This window comes from Poecilia reticulata, linkage group LG2 (assembly GCF_000633615.1).
Source record: "Poecilia reticulata strain Guanapo linkage group LG2, Guppy_female_1.0+MT, whole genome shotgun sequence".
Taxonomy (NCBI): Eukaryota; Metazoa; Chordata; class Actinopteri; order Cyprinodontiformes; family Poeciliidae; genus Poecilia; species Poecilia reticulata.
In genome coordinates this window covers 43,838,495-43,860,589 of record NC_024332.1, presented here as the reverse complement: position 1 = coordinate 43,860,589, position 22,095 = coordinate 43,838,495, and the positions used below count along the sequence as shown (strand labels likewise).

The following is a 22,095-nucleotide window of genomic DNA, read 5'->3' as shown; positions in this document are numbered from 1 at the left end:
GATTATACAGGTAAACACAGATTATACAGGTAAGCACAGATTACACAGGTAAACTCAGATTATACAGGTAAACACAGATTATACAGGTAAACACAAATTACACAGGTAAACACAGATTACACAAGTAAGCACAGATTACACAGGTAAACACAGGTAGACACAGGTAAACACAGATTACACAGGTAAACACAGATTACACAGGTAAACTCAGATTACACAGGTAAACACAGATTACACAGGTAAACTCAGATTACACAGGTAAACTCAGATTACACAGGTAAACTCAGATTACTCAGGTAAACACAGGTTGGTCAGAACGTTAATTAACTGAATTCGCCAGAAGCTTGTTTTTCATCTGTTGTTCCTTCTGTTGTCTTGCTAAAAATAAATAAGGTTAAAATGACTAACGCTTTATTTGAAGGGGTGTCATAAGACTGACATCATACTGTCATGAACATGAACGAGTCTTTATGAATGTTTATGTTGTCATGAAGCGTCATTCGGTAAATAATGACACTTTTAATGCAAAGTTGCTGTAAAAGTTGCATTAGAAGTGCAAACTTTGCATGATTTTATAAATTATGATTATTTAATGCAAAGTTGTCATTTTAATGGATTTTCAATGCAACTTTTAGAGCATCTTTGCATTAAAAGTGTCATTATTTACCAAATGACACTTCATGACAACATAAACATTCATAAAGACTCGTTCATGTTCATGACAGTGTCATGTCAGTCACAGCCCTTCAAGTAAAGTGTTACCTAATGACTTAATTAATTTGACAATAAATATAAAAATATTAAACATAGAAACTTAAACAGAATTACTATAAAAGGCAGGAGAAATGGGAATATGTCACCGTTAATGACTGATCGCGTGAACAATCTTCTTGACGTGCGATTTTTAATGGAAACGCTGCGATCGCAAAACTACGTTTTTTCAATATCGGCAGAATTTCGACAAAAATCTGTGTGACTTTGTGACGAAAACGCAGCTGCAGAAATGATGGCCTCACGTTGTGATTGGTGTCCGTCGCAGCTCCTCCTGCGTCCCGTCCCGCTTCCAGACGCCGTCCGACTCTCTGGTCCTGAAGGAGGGCCAGAGCTCGTCCACTGAGGACGCTCCGGTCCAGGCGTCCCCCGCCGCCGCCCCGCCGCTCGTCCCCACCCTGAGAGACGAGCCGGTCTGGATGGGAGACGTCCGGCCGCCGTTCGGAGCCGACAGCAGCCTCCACATGCGCTTGGACTCGCTGCAGGTTTGAAAGCTGCTGATTTGCACAGACGGTCATTTTACAGTTACTTCCTGTTTAAGTTTCCCGTTGCGTCTCCGCTACCCAGAATGCAGCGGTGTACTCGGCTCGCCTCCATGCTCTCGGCCGTTACGTCTTCATCCTCCATTTTCACCAGCCTCTTCATCCCACATATCCAGTCCAGGTTTTCATCAATGGAGGCGTCATCTGGCAGGGTAACAAACACTGTAAAAAATATCTCACACCTTTTACAAATCAACTAAATTTTTCTCTTTTGACCAAAAAAAATCACTGAAACTGAAAATTGATTTTTAAAAATATAACAATTGAATAAGAATGTTAGGACTGCAGCTAACTATTATTTTACTTTTTGTATTATTGTAGCAGTACTGTGTCAGCTATTATTATTTAATTGATTAATTGGATTTTTAAAAAATCTACATCATCTTGATTTTTTAATTAAATCAGTTAAGCTTATTTTATGCAATATTAAAGATTCCTAAAAATGCAATTAAATAACTCAACTCATTTTAAAAAGGGAAAGGAACATTTAATTTCCTTAAAATGTAATAAAATAGCATTCCTTTGGTGTACAAATCAATCCTGATTTTTAAAAAATTACACAAAAAATCATATACTTACAAAATAATAATTAAATGAAAATATTATGTATGAGTATCCTGATGATTAATCAGATAAAAATAAATTCCTCAGATTTTTCATTTTACCACTTAGACGTATTTCACACAATATTAAAAATATTAATACATTAGAAAATAAACATTTTATCGCCTAAAATGCAACAACACAATATTCCTTTAGCTTGATCATTAGTTGCACAGGATGCAGCTAATATTTAGAATGTAAACATCTCTGTACTCTATGCATCCATAGAATGCAGTCGTACGGAGCTCCAACCGACTCTGATTCTGTGTGTGTGTGTGTGTGTGTGTGTGTGTGTGTGTGTGTGTGTGTGTGTGTGTGTGTGTGTGTGTGTGTGTGTGTGTCAGGCCAGACCAACGCCTCGTTCTGCCCCCATGCTTACGGCTGCAGGAACGTTCTGGTTTCGGAGAACCAGATCATGCTGGATGTGACCCACCACGACGTTTTCCTCACCGTTCAGATTCCTGCAGGCAGAACTTTGTGGCTGGTGAGGTTTTCCTTTCGCTTCTCAGATGATCAAATTGATTCTGTTCTTCCAAAATACGCAGAAAATATGAGACTGAGCTACCCAACTCTGGTCTGAATCTGTTCCAACTCATATAATCAAATATCTTCAGAGTAGTTGCAGGTTCAATTTTGGCACTTTTTGACCTCCGTAATGAAACGGTCTGTAAAATAAGACTAAAAAAACGTTACTCAGCTGAATGTAACTAGTTACTGCCTGACCCTGTCGGTCAGTAATGTGAAGGAGTGAATTCCCGTTTAATGTCTCGACAGGATTACGTTCTCGTGGTTCCTGAGCGGAGCTACAGCTCCAGCTACCTGAACGAAGAACCTCTGGACAAATCGTACGACTTCATCAGCAACTGTGGACAGAACAGCTTCTCTGTGAAGTCAGTGGCCCAAGCAGGGAAATGTTTTATTTCATGTCTTGCTGCTTCACTGACGTGGTCAACGTTTCCGCTGCAGTCCCGCCGCCGCCTCGCCGTTCTGCCTCAGCTCGGCGGTGTCGCTGTCGGCGTTTTTCAACAACGGCGCCATGCCCTGCGCGTGTCACGAGGTCGGAGCCGAGAGCGACGCCTGCGAGCCGTTCGGCGGTCAGTGCCGGTGCCGGCCCAACGTGATTGGACGGGACTGCTCCATGTGCGCCACGGGCTACTGGGGGTTTCCCAACTGCAGGCGTGAGTCCAGTTGCTGTCAGGTCCAGAATCGGTGAAAGATTTAGTCCTGAGCTTAAAATACAAACTGACTGCATGTTTCACATTAGCGTATTTAATACAAATATTTAGAATCAAAGGCTATCATCTATTCCATCCATTCATAAAAGTTAGCTTCCAACTAAATATTTAATAAGCAAGCTAAATGTTTAGATAAAAACTAAATATTGTCAAACTAAATAGTTAGTGTAAAGCTAAGTATTTAGCTTGCTAACAAAATATTTAGTGTGCAAGCTAAATAAAGTATTTAGTTCCAAACTGAATATTTAGCTCTGGAATAAATATTTAGTTTAGCTAGATATTTATTTAGTTAACTAAATATCTATTAAGTTAGCCGGCTAACTAAATATTTACTGTAGCTCCAAACTACACATTTAATTAGCAAACAAAATATTTAATCTGAAGCTACATATTTAGCTTGCTTGGTAAATATGTTTTGCTACCTAAATATTTATCTTCAAACTAAATATTTAGCAAACTAAATAGCAAACTAGTGGACGGGACTAGCAAACTAAATATTTAGCATCATTCTAAAAATTTTGTTTGCAATTTAGTTTGATCACATACAAAATATTTAGTTTGAAGATAAATATTTAGTTTAGAGCTACATATTTAGCTTGCCAACAAGGTTTAAATTATTCAATTCAATAAGAATTAACAGTTTGCTTAGTTTTCTATGTAAATAAAAACAAAAGTAATTTGATGAATTATGATTATAAAAATTTGCTTCAGGTGGAAATAAATACTTTAGCATATCTTCCATGTTCGCATGTGTACATTTCATTTCATTGCATTGTTGTGAAGGACATTTCCTCTCGCTGTCGTCTCTCCCCCCGCAGCCTGTAGCTGCGGCACGCGGCTGTGTGAGCCGGTCACCGGGGATTGCATCTGTCCGCCCCGGACTCTGCGGCCCGAGTGCATCCAGTGCGAGCCGCAGACGTTTGGCTGCCACCCGGTGGTGGGATGTGAGATCTGCAACTGCTCTCGGCCCGGCATCGTCTCTCCTGACGTCAGCTGCGACACGGACAGCGGGCAGTGCAGGTCAATTTAAATCCTTCACCGTTTTTATCAGATGTCCAGACTTCCATTTATGGGGAGTGGAAAGGAAATGGATTCTGGAAAAATTATCTTGCCAAATATTTTTGGCCTAGTTTATAATGCAAATATTGAAATAAGACAAAACTAACTTATAAGCAAGAGGTAGAGACTTGATTTAAGTTTATAATTACTTTATGCTGGCAAATTTTTTTTTCACTTATAACAGAAAAAATGTCTTGATTTAAGAGTAAAAGTATTTTCAAAGTACTAATACTTTATCAGTATTAAGGATTTATGTGAGTAATACAAGATCCTATATGTTCCTTTGAAGTTACTTATAAAAAAAAGAAAGAAAAAAATTAAAATTTCTGCTTGAAAAGTCCAAAATTTTGTTAGAAAAAACGAAATTTTCATATTAATCTCAGAAATATTCTAGAAAAAAAAACATTTTAAAAAATTGGAATTTTTTTTTGCAAGATTTAGATTTTTTTTCTCTTTTTTTTTTTTTTTGGGAGAATTTTTTTCTAAAATATTTTTTGATTAATCTCAATATTTCTGAAATTTTTGGAAGAAATTTACTCCTATCTACAATCAGGCACACAATACCCCAAATTTATACTTTAGTAAGAGTAGCACTACTTCAACATAATTTTACTCAAGTAAAAGCAAAAAGTAGCTGAAAATTTAAATTTTTTTCTAGAGAATTAAGAAAACCAGACAGACACGCCAGCATCCAAAGAGTCTGACGGCTGAAGGATTATCTTTAATTTAAAAAAATCTGTGTTTCCAGATGCAGGAACAACATAGTTGGCCGGCAGTGTGACCGCTGCGCGCCCGGTTTCTATGGTTACCCCAACTGCAGGCCATGCGACTGCAACGAGGCGGGAACCGAGGAGGAAGTGTGCGACTCCTTCACAGGACGATGTCTCTGCAAGGTTGGAGAAACACCCAAAACTCTCACCTCCTTTCAGGCACTGCCACCAGTTTGAGCAGCTCAAAGTGTGTGTGTGTGTAGGAGAACGTCCAGGGCTCCCGATGCGACCAGTGCAGGATCGGTACCTTCCACCTGGACCCTACCAACCCGAAAGGATGCACCAGCTGCTTCTGCTTCGGGGCCACCGACCGCTGCCAAAGCTCGGACAAAAGACGGATAGAGGTGCAAAAGATTTACGTCCTGATCCGGGATCAGCTGAAACGAGGCGTTTTTGCCAACCAGCTGTCATGTAGCTAACAGGAGATAAGAAGCAGGATCCGGTTCTTCTTTCTGAAGATGCTGGTTTCACTCCCGCTGTTCCAGCGTTCCCCTCAGACCTGCAGCCTTCTGTCAGATGACATCTTCGGTTTAATTTATTGATTATTGGCTGTCCTGTTTGGCATCAACATTCACATTTTAGAGGAACTATGGCAGGATTGCCTTACGTCAGTCACATCCGGATAGAACTGATTCATCGTTCTCGCACATCCGTAAACGTTGTAACTGACGGCCATCTTGGTAGGCAGTTTCTCTGATAACAACAAATGCAAGCTTAAAATTATCTCTCGCCTCGTTCCTAACTTATAAACCATATAAGTTTATTACAACTATGACTTGGTAACAATTTCTGAGTACTCTCCTCTCCTCTGTGTAATACTAAGATAAATATCAGTGATATGTATCGTATTACTTATCTGCTGAAAATTAGCTTAGCTTACTTCTTAGCTATGTAGCTAAGGCGGACATGTAGCCTACATGTTTGCTACTAGATGTATTTACTCTGCCAGTCACCAGAACCTTGTTATTCACAGAGTTTGTACGTCCTTTACAAATTGCTCAAACATTAATTGTGTCCGTTCATGGATGTCAGGCCGTGAAGCTCCTCCATGTTGTACGCTCTCTTCCTGTTCACCAGGTAGAGAGGTCAGAGGAAGCTTGTCCACATCAGCTGAAACATTTTCCTTCTCCGTCTCATATGGGTCAATCCATTTTGTTCCTGTATCTTTCCACATATTTTCTTTTCTTTTGTGGAAACGTTGAATAGATCAGGTGTTTCCAGTCTGGCAGAGTTTCCATCCTGCAACCTTTAGATGCATCTTTTCTCTGAGTCCTGGTAGACTTTGATTTATTTCAGGTGTGTAGGTGTTGTTAAGTTTTCTCCTGGGTTATTTCTGTGTTTTGCAGATCATGGACATGGAGGGCTGGGTGCTCCTCGGGGCAGACAGACAGGAAGTACCCGTGACGGTGTATCCTGATCAGGATCTCACAGAGGCCGACCTCAGTGATGTGCCTGATGTCTACCAGGACCTCCACTGGCACGCACCCAAGACGTACCTGGGAGACAAGGTACCAGTAGACTGTCCAGTTTAAATCAGTTGAATTAACTTGTTTCATTTTAGTTTTTTACTTCTCGTTCCTCCAGGTTTCGTCTTACGGCGGTTCCCTGCGGTACCGACTTCACACCCAGACCATGAGAGGAGACGCTCTGCCTCTGCCGGCTGAAGCCTCCCGACCCGACATTATTCTCAAGGTGCGAAACACCCAACCGGGTTGGACTGCAGCATCCAAACGGCACATTAATTAATGTCTGTGTTTGTTCCTGTGGCCTGCAGGGGAACCAGATGACCCTGGTGTTTATGGAGAGAGAATACTCGGCGCCTGAAGACCCTCACCTGGGAATTGTTCACATAGTTGAGGTAAAGCCACCAAGTAAAAGAAATCTAATAAATAGACAAAAACAGGGCTTGCATTGTTTTTAAGTTGCATTAGGCTTTATGTGGTTGTTAAACCTTTGATCTGAATCCATGTTGAGTCGTTTAGATTTTGAATAAAAATTGTCCCAGAATGAGGAACCCCACATGCGATCCTCGTTTGCTCATATTAACTTGCTAACTGACAGAAGATTGAAAGATTTGATCTAATTTACATGTGAATGGGTCAATGATTGAATGTAATGACTGAATGCTTTGGACTTAAAGAGCCATGCAGATACAGGCCATTTACCACAGAGAGTTATTCGCTCTAGTTTTGTCTGTCAGTCAGTATGTTGTAATCTGTTGTGACCAATGCAGCCCTGATGTTCAGTAAAGCTAATATAGTCGTTTTTAAACCCCTTATGCTTCTGTTTCTAGGATCTAATATCCCCACAGTTCCTCCATGTGTTGGGGAACTGCATAGAGATGACTCTAAACCCCTTCATCTTCTTCTTCTTCTGTTTTTCCTGTCTTTACAGGGAAGCTTCCGTCATTCTCGGACTGGCAACCCTGTCTCTCGGGAGGAGTTGATGATGGTTTTGGTCAACCTGGAGTCTCTGCAAATCCGAGCCCTTCACTCTCAGTCGGCCCACTCCGTGTCGCTCCATGGTGCCGTGTTGGAGGGAGCGGCGGACCTGACCTCAGGTCGCCATGCTAACAATGTGGAAATCTGCATGTGTCCGGCCAATTACCGGGGAGACTCTTGTCAGGTGAGGCACTGGACTGGATGTCAGAAAACGATTTCTGTCCTACGTAGATTGTCCAAGAAGTCTTTTTTTTTCCTTGTATTCAACTCTGCGAACTTAAGCTTAAACGTTTCCTAGATGCTTGATGTTCCTTTCTGCCTGTAGAAATGTGCTCCAGGTTACTACAGAGACACCATTGGACTCTTCCTGGGAAAATGTGTTCCCTGTAACTGTAACGGACATTCGGACCAGTGTTTGGATGGATCTGGAATCTGTCTGGTGAGTTTCACTGACCTTTCTCAAAGCTTTTTGACTCCTTTATACTCTAAACTCCACTCTACATGCTTTCCAGAGTTGTCAGCACAATACAATTGGAGACCACTGTGAGAGCTGCAGGGGAGGGTTCCTCAGCAACAATAGCCTGGACGGACAGGCCGTGTCCTGCTCCAGTTGTCCCTGTCCGCTCAGGGCTCCATCCAACAAGTCAGCCTTCCTTTTACACTCTAAGCTGCTGTTTTTTCACTCTTACTGAGTTTTCCAGGAACTCATCCTGCTCTACCTGTGTGCAGCTTTGCAGAGGGCTGCGTGCAGAGGAGTGACAGGATGCAGTGTCTGTGCATGCACGGCTATGCTGGACCAAACTGTGAGAGGTGATCATAACTTCTCCTTAAAGCAGCGGGAAAACACACGCTCCGGGTTCTTTCTCGTTTGTAACTTTGTGCCCTGTTACTCAGGTGCGCCCCTGGTTTCTACGGCAACCCCATGGTTCTGGGCAGCAGGTGCCAGCCGTGCCACTGCAATGGCAACACGGACCCCAACATGCTGTTCACCGACTGTCACCCTCTGACTGGAGAATGCCTCAGCTGCATGCACAACACGGCAGGACCCCACTGCGACATCTGCGCTCCTGGTTACCATGGAGACGCGATACACGCCAAAAACTGCACCAGTGAGTTCAGCTTCAGGCTAACACACAATCCAAACGACTTACTTTTCTCTGGAAACGAATCATCATGCAGGACTCAGTATCTGTCTGTTTTAAAGGCTAGCTCAGTTGGTAGGGCGTGAATATTTTAATCTCGGGGTCGCATGTTGAGCGCCACGTTGGGCGCCAATTTGTTGAGGGTTGGGTGTGAAAAATCACAGAATTTGTGATTTATTATTTTTGTAAATAAAGCAGAAAGGACTCAGTATCTTCCTGCTTTAGTCAGGCCTGCAGACAGGCTAGCTTAATCAGGAGCGCATGAGACTTTTAATCTCAGGGTCGCATGTTCGAGCCCCACGCTGGGCACCAATATGTCATGAGCCCAAATTACTTTACAGATACAGAGGACTCGGTATCTGTCTGCTTTAATCAAGCCAACAATAACAGAAATCTCTAAAACAAAAAACATTTCATGCCAAACTGGGATTTTCTTATTGAAGTTTGTCATATAATGTGTGGGGGGAATTCTCAACCAGTCGGGGTAATTTTCTATCACTGCGCAGGTCCTTCGATAGACGAAGCACGCTGGACTCTTACGTCTGTTTCCTATCAGCCTACATGAGTTTTGGCCAAGAGGCAGCAACAAGCACAGCACAAAAAATTACACAGTTAAGAGAAAATGACTTCTTTTGTGATGCAGGATGCAACTGTTCTCCATGTGGAACCGAATCCTGCAACGCACACACGGGACAGTGTCGCTGTAAACCCAGAGTCACCGGACCGCTCTGTGACCGCTGCCAGGTAGGATCCAGTTTTAAGATTTTGACCATTTTCTGTGGATTTTACAGTGTAGTCTATGAATTTTAACACTTTCTGTTTCCTCACTAAGTCGGGTTACTTTGCTCTGAACAAGTAAAAAATGGGAACTATCTTCTAAGTGACGGTGTTTAAACACAATGTCACTTTCTATCAGCGCCCATTGTTTGCCTCTGTACTGCAAAAACACAACATCTTACCATTTTTCTTGTGCAAATGTCTAAGTACACTATAAGACAAAACTAGCTTAGAGGTGACTTTTCAGCAAAATATAGGAGCTTGTTTTAAATCAATAATTCTTGGATATTGATCAAGTAAAAGTACTAAGTCCACTGACAGATTCTTTCACTGATAATGTGAGAAAATGTCTTGTCATAAGGGAAAATAATCTGCCAGTGGAACTAGGATTTTTATTAAATATTTGAGAATTGTTGACTTAAAACAAGTTCATAGTTAGTTTTGTCTGATTTCAAGTGTGATAACATGTTTGCACAAGAAATTAGACAAAAATATCTGGTAAAATGTGTTTTGTTGTGTCTCTTGTTCAGAAAACTGATGAACAAGGAAAATGTTTGCGTAACTTTCCATCCCGCCTTCATCTGGTTGTGTTGTTGTTCTAAGGACGGGTCGTTCGGCTTCAACTTGTGCTCCGGCTGTCGTCAGTGTGAGTGCGAGGCCTCGGCGGCGCTCGTCCAGCCGTGTAACCCTCAGAGCGGTCAGTGCGCCTGCCAGCCTGGGGTCAACGGGCCGAACTGCAGGCAGTGCGCTCCCGGACACTGGGACTACGGACCGGACGGCTGCAAGAGTGAGTGTGCACACCTGGGCTAACATTACTGTCATACGTCACTGTTTCTGCTTTAGTTGCAGCAGCTGACTGACTCCTTGATGGGAGTGTTTTGGCTTTTTGACCATTTTATTCCACTTTATCACAAACATTGTCGTATCTATGCTAGGTCCAAGGCTGCTTGGATGGAATTATTGTGCTATTACACTTCTGGTTCTGGTTTGCTCTGCATCCAGAACCAAACATGGAGAAGCAGCATCCAGCTTCTATGCACCACAAACAGCTGAAACTCTAAATCTAGACAAGCAGCACCTGCTTAGAGCTGTTTTTGAAACATCATAAATGAAACACTGACCAACGTTTTGATGACCACAAAATGTAATGCTTCAGTTGTCGATTTTTCTGTTGTTTATGATGTAAAGCACTTTTAACTGTCTTGTTGGTGAAATCAGTGTTTTAGTACTCGAGATCGGTCTTGGTCTCGGGACCATTTTTTTGATGGTCTTGGTCTTGTCTCGGACTAGACCGCATTTGGTCTCGGTCTTGTCTCGGTCTCGGCGCTGAGGACTCGGCATTTTATTTCAAGACCGGTCAAGACCGCAACTGTGAAAATATCACTAAACGTACAGCATACTGTCCAGTTTATTTGTTAATATCTTTGTTTTCAGTGGATGCAAAATGCACCAATTAAAAACCAAGCAATTGCGTGTTTCTGTTTCTTCCCCTCCACTCCCCTCTCCACCTTTCACTCGCACGCGGCTCTGAGAAAAGCTAGCTGAACAGAGACACATAAGCATTTGTGATAAAAAAAAGTCACTCGCTGCCTGAATTATTGTGCGGAGGTGTTGACTGACTTGTCGCAAATATGGGACAACGCTGTGTCCAAAAGTCTGCAATATAGTGATGTAACATTCAAGAACAGTCTGGTTCTTCTGCACTGCTTTTTACTTATTAGATAGGACTGGAGTGTCACTGAGAGCCGTTGTTCTATCAGATTACCATACGCTGTCAGAATAGCATACATGCAGTGAGTACCAGGCCTGTGCATGCACATTAATAAGTCCGACTGTCAGAGGAGTTGGTCAGTTCACCATACGCAACAAGTTATGATGAAAATAAGTCATTAAATTGTTTTCAATAATAACTCTATAGATATACATGCGTTGTCGTGGTTTCAAAGTGTATTTAAAGCAGGGTCTAGCTGCAACTGCAGTCAACTACAACCCATGCTGTGTAAAACTCATTAACCTACTTAACCGCCATACAAGATGCCATACATATGTTGATAACAAAGTGTATGATGATCTACGTCATGATTCTATGTTGCTGATTAAATAAAATTATATGGTAATGACTGACAGATATAGCCGTGAGTTCGTGCAAAGCGTATGCTGACCTGACAGAACACCGTTCTTTGTTCTTGTAATGTTCTGCGTACACTGCAGTAGCTATGATGATTTTATTTAATTATGTACATTGATATTTTTTTTATTAACAAATAAACAAAACACAAGAACGAAAGAGCATGCCCATTACTCTTTCATTGTTTTTGTTCAAATTGACAGCTGTAATGTGTGCCATGGTGTCAGACTGCCTCGCTTCATGTAGAAGAAGAGAGGGTGAGAACAGTCACAGTGAGCGCATTGTGCTTGGTTACTGCTTGCTTGTTGCTCCTTGGTCAGTGTTCATAGTTGAGCGTTATTTACCGTGGGGCATTGCCTCAATTGCTATGTTTAATGGTGCAGACAGTGATGGTTTTTGACATGAGCAATATGGGCAAACACCCAGGTCGTTATCTTTTTCGGGATGGCACGAGACCACCGCTGATTGTAGCACAGAGATGGAACCAAAGCAAAACAAAGAGTTTGTTCTGCTTTTAATATTGCTAAAATTTATTAAGTATTTAATATCTAGGTGTTTTTATGGGAATATGGATCTTTTAGATCAATTTGAGAAGTAATTTTGGTCATATTTCACATTTTATCGTATCATGTAGCGTGGGGTGCTGGTCTTGGTCTTGACTCGGTCTTGACTTCCCTCGGTCTTGGTCTCGGACCCTAAAAGTCTTGGTCTTGTCTCGGTCTCGATACACTCTGGTCTTAGTCTTGTCTTGGTCTCGGGTTAGGTGGTCTTGACCACAACACTGGCTGAAATGTGTTTAAATTTGATTGGTTGATTGAACTGATCTGTGGGTCATTCTAGGGTGTGACTGTAACAGAGGCCGCTGTGACCCCCGGACCGGTGAGTGCCGCTGTCCAAACGGGATGACGGGGAGACAGTGTGACGCCTGCTTGGAAAGGTACAGCATCCCTGTGGAGGACCGGCACGGCATGCACTGTGAAGGTGAGTAAATCACACATACCTGCAGACCGAGGATGGAAACCGGAGGGTTAATCACTGACAGAGGGCGTCCTGTGGGTGTGTGTGTGTGGACACTCAGTGTGTGACAGCTGCGTCATCGTGCTGCTGGAAGATCTGGAGAGATTGGACGGCGACTTCAGCTCCGTGTCGCAGCAGCTGAGGAACCTCAACACCAGCTCGATGGCCTGGGCTCAACTCGTCAGTCTCAACACGTCCATACAGGACGTCGCTGTGAGTTTAAATGCACAAACCAAAACATTCGCTTCAAAGAGCTGCAACGTGTGTTTGGTGTGAAACACGATGATGAACTGATCATCGTGTTTCACGATGGAGCTGAATGAAGATACTGAATCTCAGAAGTTTAATCAAATATTGCTACCAGACCAAACATGCATCCTGGGTAAAATGTCTCCAAACTTTGAGGGAATTGTTTTATGGCTTTTATTCTGACTGAATGAAAAGAAAATTTTATTTTTCTCACATTGTTAAACTTGGAAAGCCCTCAAAATCAACTGTACTTATTGGCAAATTTTTTTTGTTTTATAGCTTTTGCTTTTCTGTCATCATCACATCCTCGTCTTTGTAGCAGTTCAGTAAGTTTTGGTTGAGAAGTTGACGCTGCTCCATCATGCAGCGCTATTAAGGTGATAATTTAAGGAGGTTGTTGAGTGTTTATATTTCAAAACAAAACTACATGCAGTGCATTTTTCATCCCACACCAGACTCTGTTTGGGTCGTTTCTCTTTCCCGTTGTGGTATGGATGGCCGCCATCTTTAATCCTGTTATCATCTAGCTCAGTTTAAGGATGACCAGCAGCGCCCTCTCCTGGATGGAGACCAAACTACAACACTAAAAGACAGTCTAAGCAGGCGATATTAGTTAATCGATTGTAACTAATTTTAATCTAATCGATAATCTATCGTAAGTCAATTCTTTGCAGCCCTTGTCTTTTGAAACCTGCAGCTAAGCATGGTAGCGCATTAGTTTTTTTGTTTTTTTTAATGTTGCTGATTTTTAAATCAGTTCATAAAGGTGGGCTCTCTAATAATGTTTCTAATTAAAGGTTGGCTTGTTGCAACATGCTCAGTGTGAGATCAACACACTGAGCATGTTTGGCTCTGCAGTGGAACAAATGTTGCAGCTTTGGTCCGCAGTCGAACCGAGTACACACAAACAGCCAAATCAACAGGTTTGGCTGTTTGTGTGTTTTTGGTGTTTAATTTAAATATCTGGATTCCAGCGCGCCATCGAGAGCTACAACAACACACTGGACGAAAGCAGGAGTCGGGCCGACATGCTGGACATGGACATCGCGACCATCAAAGCTGACATTGATGATTTGCACAGAAAGGTCAGAAACACACACATTCAAGCCTCATGTTCAGTCAATATTACTTAAATTATAGTCTTGATGATTTGGCAAATTAAAACATTTTAAGTTTAAGTTGTTTTCATATTTTTATTGTAAGTTTCTGAGAATAAACAGCTCCACATTTCGTTTTCCTTTAGATAATAAAGTCAGATTAATCAAAAAATTTTGGCAACTTTTTTTTTAGCAAAAATTTACTCATTATTTATTTATTTTTATATCTACAATGGCCCTAATTCGCAGTCGTAAAATTCTGTGGTGTTTTCAGTCAGGAGTAATGACAGGCCGGGTCGGTCTGCTGGAGGACAGTACCTCCCACACCCACAACAAGGCAGAAGATCTGCTGAGATTCATTAACAACATCAGCATGGACATAAACGGTGAGAGAAACGCCTGTTTATCCCCAAACACGGCCGCAGGCGGCGGTGGACTGTTTGACAATCGTCTGATTCTGTCTGCAGCAACGCTGCGCTTGGCGAACCAGTCCCGAAACGAAACGGAGGACGATCAGGATGTGGAGGGGCAGGAGGTGAAGATCAGGGAGGTTCAGGCCCTACTGAGGGAGATGAGGTACAGGAGCTGCGTGGGTCAGAAGAAACTGGCAGACAAGGAGAAAAACGAAACAGAGAAATGTAAGTTTATCATCTGAGCCCCTATTCACAGTTACTAAGGCTGTAACTAATGGTTATTTTTAGTAATCAATTTTTCTATCTAATTTTGTGGCGATTATTCAAATTAGAAAAATTGGCACATTCTACATATTTTTCATTTGACCACTAAGTTATTAAAAATACACGAAAAGATTCAAACAAATAATTCAAATCCTTTTTTTTAAAATAAAGAATTTATTGCCTGAAATTCAGTAACTTTTTTTTTTTTTTTTTCATTTGAGGAGTTTTGGGGAAAACATTTGTACAGGGTGTAGCTGTTTTTATATTAAATCCAAAATGTGTATTTAATATAATTTAAAATTATAGTAGTTCAATTACTGCTCTGAATGTGCTGTTATTTATTTATTTTTTTTAGCAAATTGCCTTATTTAGAGTCTGTATGCTCCAGGTAACAATTAATATATTACTAAAATAGTTGGCAATTTTTTAAAGAATCGATTAATTGCAATTAACTTGATTAATCATTTCAGCTGATCATTTTGAGCTAAATATTGTGAAAATTATCACAGAATGTCCAGTAAATCCCTCTGTATGTATGTGTTAGTATTGGATCGTGTTATCAAGGAGCTGGCAAACCGTCAGCAGGAAAACGTTAACTTGACGAAGGCCATCAGGGACCGTTTGCACCACTTCACCTCTGAAATGATAAACCTGCGAGACGCTCTGAACGAAGCTGTGAACAACACTGCCAGAGCCGCAGAACTAAACAGCGTCAACGAGAAAACTCTGGAGGAAAACAACGTGAGAAATCTGATAAAACAAAGACTGTGTGTGAGTGTGAGTGAGTGCATCTGATGTCCGCTGTCTCTGTTTCCCTCAGAGGAAGATCGAAGACTTGTTAATGAAGCAGAAGGAAGTGAACGACACGCTAGAAATGGCCGTCGCTGATGTCACTCAAGTCAACACTGCGGTTCAGATGCTGCAGGAGTCCAAAGAGGTAAGAAGAAATCAAAATACATAAATATTTAACGAGCTTGTAGTTTGATGCGCTCTAACAGGGAGCTTTATGTAATTGGCTATTTGTAGTCAAGATTCAGGAATATTATGTTCAGTGCTATAAAAACTATCAGGTTTTCCAACTCTGAAAATGTTTACATTCATTTCATTTTAGATATATTGCAGTTGTGCACAGCTAGTACTTTAAAAGTGGCTCTGAGAATTTCAGAATCGCCCCCAAAAATATCCAATCTGTGTCACTAAGCTAAACTGGATACTGCCTAGAAAGTCCAGTTAATTTGGGAAGGTGTGGACGCGTAACCGGACCAAAGAAGTGAGGTCTGGTAAACCTCAGTCTCAGTTTAGTTGAAGTGAACTCTGGTGTAATTCGAATGCGTATGCGAACACCAAGCGGACCAGAGATCACTCCAAAAGCAAGAAGTGGACTATACTGCATGCCGTTCTGGGTAAATGCAACCAAAGCAAATGTGTTAGCCTAGCGCTAGCAGGAGATATGACTTGTGGTCTTTAACCAAAGACAAAAGAGAAACAACCACTAAGATATGATGCTACTCCATTTTTGTTTACTTTTTTGAAGTAAAAGGTTGCGCTCAGTGTCTTCTTCAGAGGTTTTCATGTCATTTCCTTCAGTGGTTTTTAGTGCAGCGCCCCTACAGGTGAGGAGTTGAACAGGTTTTTGGATTAGTTTGGTTGGTTTGACTCTGCAGTGGAACAAATGTTGCAACTTTGGTCCCCAGTCGAATCGAGTATACCGGACTATCAAGTGTGAAAATAACTTAAGTTACCATCCAAGGACAGATGAAGAACTAACCACTTCAGAGAGTCATTTATTCCATTATTTAAACTTGAGTAACTTTGTAAGTTGAGAGTATTTTTTCTAACAAATAACCATCTGGAAACCTCATTGTTCTACAACCTTAACATTGGATTGATCGTTCTTGGTTCCAAACCGCTTGTTTGTGAGTGGTTTTGAATACCTTGAGCAGACCCTGAATTTATCCCTCTAAAATGTATCTGTCAGGAATATGAACATCTAGCGGCACAGCTAGATGGCGCCAAGTCGCCTTTGAAAAAGAAGGTGCAAACATTTGCTGCAACCAACACCTTAATCCCCCTTGTGGAGGAGGCAGAGAAACACGCTGAGCTGCTGAATGCCTTAGCCATGAACTTGACCAGGTAGGGCTCTTCTGTGTGTCCAGCTAAAACTTCCCTGTTAGACAGAGAATTGGTAAATGGTTCCAATAAAACAACGTTAATCTGTGATGTGTTGCTACTACAGTTTGATCGCAGAGACCAAGAAGGATCCGTCTGTGGATTTAACAAAAGCCTACAACAATGTTGTCAATAATATCACTGCAGCAGAACATGCTGCAAAAATGGCTGAGAAGGCTGCAAATGACACTCTACAGGTATACACACACACACATTTGTATTTTTCTCCATGTTAGCACTTTGTTTCAACTTCATTTTAGTAACTAAATTCATGCCTAACTCTAAAATAAAACATAATTTACACCATACATCTAACCAGAAGCGTATAATAACTTTTTTGAAAGTAGTTTTACTACATCATACCTACACTTTCACCTGAAATATTGCTACTCTTAAGTAACGCTTCTGGCTATTTCACTGAATGAAGAACAAACACATTTTAACTAAAAATACAAGACACAGAAACCAACAGTTTCAGTTAAATTGAGAATTCTTATTAGTACACAAGCTTTGCTGTTTTAATGATATTTTCCATCTGCTGAGCTTGTTGTGTCATTTTGAGGTTCAAAGATACAGTAAACTCTGGAAGTACTTCGAGATAGAGATATTACCAAGTTTTGTATTGGAAAAAATAGATTTTGAAATATTCGTCTGCATTAATTTGTTATTTTGTAAATATGTTTGCGTATATTGTGTATAAAATACCAGGATTAGCACTTTTTTTCCAATGAGGTCATTTTAAAAATCAGATTTTATGACCAGTTACTCAGTACTTAAGTAGCCTTTTTACCAAATATTATTTTTTTACTCTTACTCGACTTTGGTCTTCATAAGACCCATTGGTCCTCAGATGGTGAGTAAATATATCCAAAAGGTCCTAAAAATACAGCAAAACAAGTACAAACACACACACACACACGATTGTATTTCTTTCCATATTAGGACTCCCATATTGGGAATGAACTTTCATTCATTTTAGTAACTAAATTTATACCTAACCATAACTGCACCTAAACATTTTTCACACCGTTTGACTAACCCAGGGTTTCCAAAGTGCGGCCCAGGGGCGATTTGCGGCCCTTGGTCTAATTTTGTTTGACCCCCAACTGCAATTCTAGACTGTTACACATATGGCTATGTGCAGCACAGATGGTTGATCCAGATGGAGACTTTTTTTTGAGTAAACTCTGAAAATGAGGGTATTCTCGAGTAGGACCCAACGTTGGTCCCCATAAGACCAACAGTCCTCTGATGATGAATATACCATAATGGTCCTAAAAATTCAGCATAACAAGTACACACACACACATCTACACAAAGATACTTGGGTTCTTTTTAAAAGTATGTAAATATCTAGTTTTCCTTTAAATACTTTTAGAATATAAAGAACCAGGATCTTGGACAGTCAGCAAGCGCTCTGAAGAACCACAGCATGGAACTACATGAAGAGGCCCAACAGATGAACGATGAACTCAACAACAGTAAATACAGTGTTTCTGAATCAAAATTAAATATATTTTCATCTTCTGCTATAAATTATGACCCAGTTTTCAGAATCTGAAGTGGTAAACTTGATTTTTCTGTTTGACAGCCCTGAAGAGAGAGCTCGAAGAAGCTCAGACACGGCTGAACAAAGCCAAGGCCAAACACGATCAAGCTGTGAAGGATTTGGCAGAAATTCAGAAAAGTCTCAACTCCACTTCAAGTAAGCACTTAAAACATTTTAAAACGTTTCTGGAATTACAAAGATTAAATCAGGCTTCATGCATTGGAAAAGCTCTGTGACTGGATGATGCAACAGCAGGTTAAATATGAATAAAATAAGCTCTTCGGGTTACTCTTAGAATGTTTGATATGGAACATAACTATTTATTGATTATTTATTGGATTAACCAATTAATAATTTGATAGCAAAATGTGCTTAATAGGATATATTTTTGGTTTAGTTTTGGCTTAATTACTGCTCTTAGTGTGTTCTTTCAGCAAATAGACTTCCAGTTAACAATTAATCAATTGCTAAATTAGTTGACAATTATTTCAATAATTGATTCATCACAGTTAAACCAATTAATTGTTTCTGCCATACAATTTTATTTTTAAAAACCTTAAGTTTTGGCTCTACCATAGTTTACAAGTTTAAAAACAAAAAGACAAACAAAAAACAATCTTACTACTTAATTTGTTTAAACTATTACATTACCATATTGGTAAAAATAGCATTACCATAGTAGTTTTTATTTAAAATATTACATTTTTCTGGCTCTCAATTTTTTTTTTACTTCACAATTTCAGCCCACAAGACAGAAAGTTTGGACACGGCTGACTTAGATTATTCATCTTGGGGTCTGCACTGCAAATATTACAATGAATCACACTTTCATACTTTTTTAATAATTACAAAAATACATCACAAAATACCTTAAAACACATGAACAAAATCAAAACACAGAAATACCAATCAACCACCTGAACAATTTGAGATAAATTAAAAAGAAACAGTAACAATCTTTACTTAATGTATAAATTCATTTATCCCATCAATTTGCATTTTATAGATTTTTTTAAATATTGTTTTTAAACTTTACATGATCACCAGTTAATGTAATATTTCAGTATTAAATTGCTTTGTACACGTTTTTTGCAGAGCATTAATTATAGGCCAAATAACGTTTGTTGCTCATTTGCTTTTTTTTTTTTTTTTTTAATTTGCAGATGTGACTCAGGAGATCAATGAAGCAAAAACTGTGGCGATAAAAGCAAACAGCACAGCCACTGACGTCAACAACATGTTGCTCCCCATTAAAAAGCAACTGGACCAATGGCAACAAGCTTACGGTGACACCAACTCCACGAGCGATGACATCAACAAGGCCCTGATAAACGCCAGCGAAACGGGTGGGAATACTGCAAAAATTATTTTAGTACTTGGTTTTAGTCATTTTTTCCCCCTTTACATAAATCGGGAATGGCATATGGAGCTGCAAATTGCTCTTCAAATCGTCCACAGTTACTTTTAATAATTATCATAGAAATGATAAAAAACCAATTAATATTTTTGAAGGTAGATATAATAAACAAAACAGGCCATAGCAGTTTTACTATTTTTTTATGGCATAATAGCATTAGATTATCACAACAGAATAACACTAAAATTACCAGTAGTATTTTTGCAGCAATTTTCCTTTTCAGTAGGATGTTTTTTTTTTACCAGTTTCCAGTAAGAGTAAAAACAGAATGCTAGTTCTAAAACAAGAAATGTTCAGTAAGAAATGAATAATAAATTGTTTTACTCAATTAATGAGCCATTATTGAATATTTAATATAAAGGAAAGGGATGCATTTATTATAAAAATGTATTCTTAAAATCTCACAATGATTTAGGCTTCAATTGCAATTAAATTATTGTACCCTATCCCCTAGTCAGTTCCAGAATCAATAAATAACCTGTCAGTAATCAAATGATTTAGTAAGGAAACAAAACTAAGGCTGCAACTAATGATTATGTTTGTAATCGATTAATCTATTGATTACAAAATAATTATTATTCTATTAATCAATCTGATTAAAAAAACAATCCAGTTAACAACTTCACTTACAAATACATTGAAATATGAAAAAAGAAATTATTGCAATTCTTATTTTAAAAAAGAAAATAAAAATTTTATTGCCTAAATGGCGACAACATTCCTTCAGTAAATGCAAGGATGCATCTGCAGCTAAATACTTGCAGCATGTAATGTATTTTATTAATCCAATTAATCGTTTTAAGCAAACACGAGGAGTTTAACGATCAACTACTTCTAGACAAATTGCTGATTTTAATTTTACAAATATCTGTGAAACTTACATTACCTAAAATAATGTTTTTTCATTCTTAGTTCAAAAGCTGGAAGAACACATCCCGACGTTGCTGAAGAAACTTGACGATCTGCAGAATTATTCCGTCCAAATGCCAAACATTTCTGAGAACATCAACCGGATCAGGCAGCTCATTGAGGAGGCGCGCAACACTGTCAACAAGGTGCATACTTTTCTGTCCAAAACTCAAAAGTATCTACACATTCCTTCAAAGTCTGGACTTGGTTCCAAAGGTAACCGGCTGTTTCCCCTCCAGGTGAGCGTGTCCATGAAATTTAACGGGAAGTCGGCCGTTCAGGTGCGTACTCCTTCTAACCTGGCGGACCTGGCTGCATACACCTCCATGAAACTGCACATCAGCCCATCTCAGCCAAAGCAGAGAAAACGTTCCACCGCTGATTCAAACACACAGTTTGTCTTCTTCCTCGGCAATAAAAATGTATGTCCTACAACAGCAACTCAGAGGGACATTTTATGACTAAGAGGGACAAATGCGTGTTATTTTTATAATCATGTCTGCTGTATTTGTAGTCCAACAAGGAGTTTTTGGGCATGGTGTTGGAGGGGAAGAAGCTAAGCTGGTATTTCAATGTTGGAGAAGAAACTATAAAGGTGATATCGTCTCAGGATGCCCAAACTGATGGAACATTCAACAGTGTTGATTTGGATAGGTAAGAGTTTTAACCCTTTCTAACAATGATTTATAGTCAGGCTGCAACTACCAATTACTTTAGTAATTGATTAATCAGATAACCACAAAGGGTTTAAATTGTTTCTCCCGTTATACTGTTCCCCTAAAAACTACATTTTGTGTTTACTTGTGTTGACCTTGACTAATATTTAAATTGCTTTGATGTTCTGAAATACTTTATGGCAACAAACATGCACACAAGCTTATCACACCACTGAGTCGTTATGTTTCAGAAACTGTAAGCATGTAGTTAATGAATATATGTTTACTAAGAATGGAGCCCTGAGGAACCTCATATGTGATTCTTTTTCCCCCTTGGATTTCTAACTATCAAATGACACAAAGTCATTTGATAGTTAGAAATGAGTTTGTAAACGCAAACAAAACTTGACAAATTTCAAAAAGTTTTTTGTCAGAGAAAGAGCTCCAGTTTATCACATTTCAGCAATAAGTTACCAGTTAATGATGTGATAAATTAAAATGAGATTGATCATTTACTTGTGGACAATTGCCAAAGAGATTCTACCCTTTACAATCGTTGAAAAGCCGACATTTTGAAAAATGCTGCAAAAATTTGACGGTGGTAGGAAGTTTCCTCTACCAGCCACTTTTGCCTGTTTTCCCTGTCAAAGCTGAATGAAAGATATTTTTTTAAAAGATTTTTTGGCTGTAAAACTATAATCCATTTTAATTGTTGTTTTGGTTCTTTTATTTATTTACTTTGGATATTTAAAATGTTTTCCAGTTCCAGTGTTAAATGTTCTTTAGAAAGTAAAGTTGGAAAGAATGTACTTGGATTAATATGCCGTTATCATTGTAGTATTAGTAGAAAATTGGGTCAAAATGACAATATTATAGTTTATCACAAT

At 39.6% G+C, this 22,095-nt stretch overlaps 1 protein-coding gene across 1 annotated transcript in view; it reads left to right on the top strand.

Annotated features, from left to right (window-relative positions):
• Positions 1-22,095, top strand: part of lama5 (laminin, alpha 5) — a gene marked incomplete at its 3' end in the record, with an annotated part of 95,597 nt that overhangs the window by 56,251 nt on the left and 17,251 nt on the right. The window contains exons 30-62 of the mRNA XM_017309445.1: positions 1,040-1,256; positions 1,339-1,465; positions 2,261-2,400; positions 2,691-2,806; positions 2,883-3,094; positions 3,970-4,171; positions 4,959-5,103; positions 5,184-5,324; positions 6,327-6,488; positions 6,565-6,672; positions 6,755-6,838; positions 7,375-7,605; positions 7,747-7,860; positions 7,934-8,064; positions 8,151-8,231; positions 8,316-8,530; positions 9,207-9,307; positions 9,944-10,127; positions 12,309-12,449; positions 12,547-12,698; positions 13,709-13,819; positions 14,106-14,217; positions 14,299-14,469; positions 15,053-15,249; positions 15,329-15,445; positions 16,487-16,641; positions 16,745-16,874; positions 18,056-18,158; positions 18,269-18,382; positions 19,390-19,572; positions 20,556-20,698; positions 20,792-20,974; positions 21,067-21,206. Of these exons, the coding sequence (XP_017164934.1) occupies positions 1,040-1,256; positions 1,339-1,465; positions 2,261-2,400; positions 2,691-2,806; positions 2,883-3,094; positions 3,970-4,171; positions 4,959-5,103; positions 5,184-5,324; positions 6,327-6,488; positions 6,565-6,672; positions 6,755-6,838; positions 7,375-7,605; positions 7,747-7,860; positions 7,934-8,064; positions 8,151-8,231; positions 8,316-8,530; positions 9,207-9,307; positions 9,944-10,127; positions 12,309-12,449; positions 12,547-12,698; positions 13,709-13,819; positions 14,106-14,217; positions 14,299-14,469; positions 15,053-15,249; positions 15,329-15,445; positions 16,487-16,641; positions 16,745-16,874; positions 18,056-18,158; positions 18,269-18,382; positions 19,390-19,572; positions 20,556-20,698; positions 20,792-20,974; positions 21,067-21,206 (4,863 nt within the window). The remainder of the gene's footprint in view (positions 1-1,039; positions 1,257-1,338; positions 1,466-2,260; positions 2,401-2,690; positions 2,807-2,882; positions 3,095-3,969; positions 4,172-4,958; positions 5,104-5,183; positions 5,325-6,326; positions 6,489-6,564; positions 6,673-6,754; positions 6,839-7,374; positions 7,606-7,746; positions 7,861-7,933; positions 8,065-8,150; positions 8,232-8,315; positions 8,531-9,206; positions 9,308-9,943; positions 10,128-12,308; positions 12,450-12,546; positions 12,699-13,708; positions 13,820-14,105; positions 14,218-14,298; positions 14,470-15,052; positions 15,250-15,328; positions 15,446-16,486; positions 16,642-16,744; positions 16,875-18,055; positions 18,159-18,268; positions 18,383-19,389; positions 19,573-20,555; positions 20,699-20,791; positions 20,975-21,066; positions 21,207-22,095) is intronic.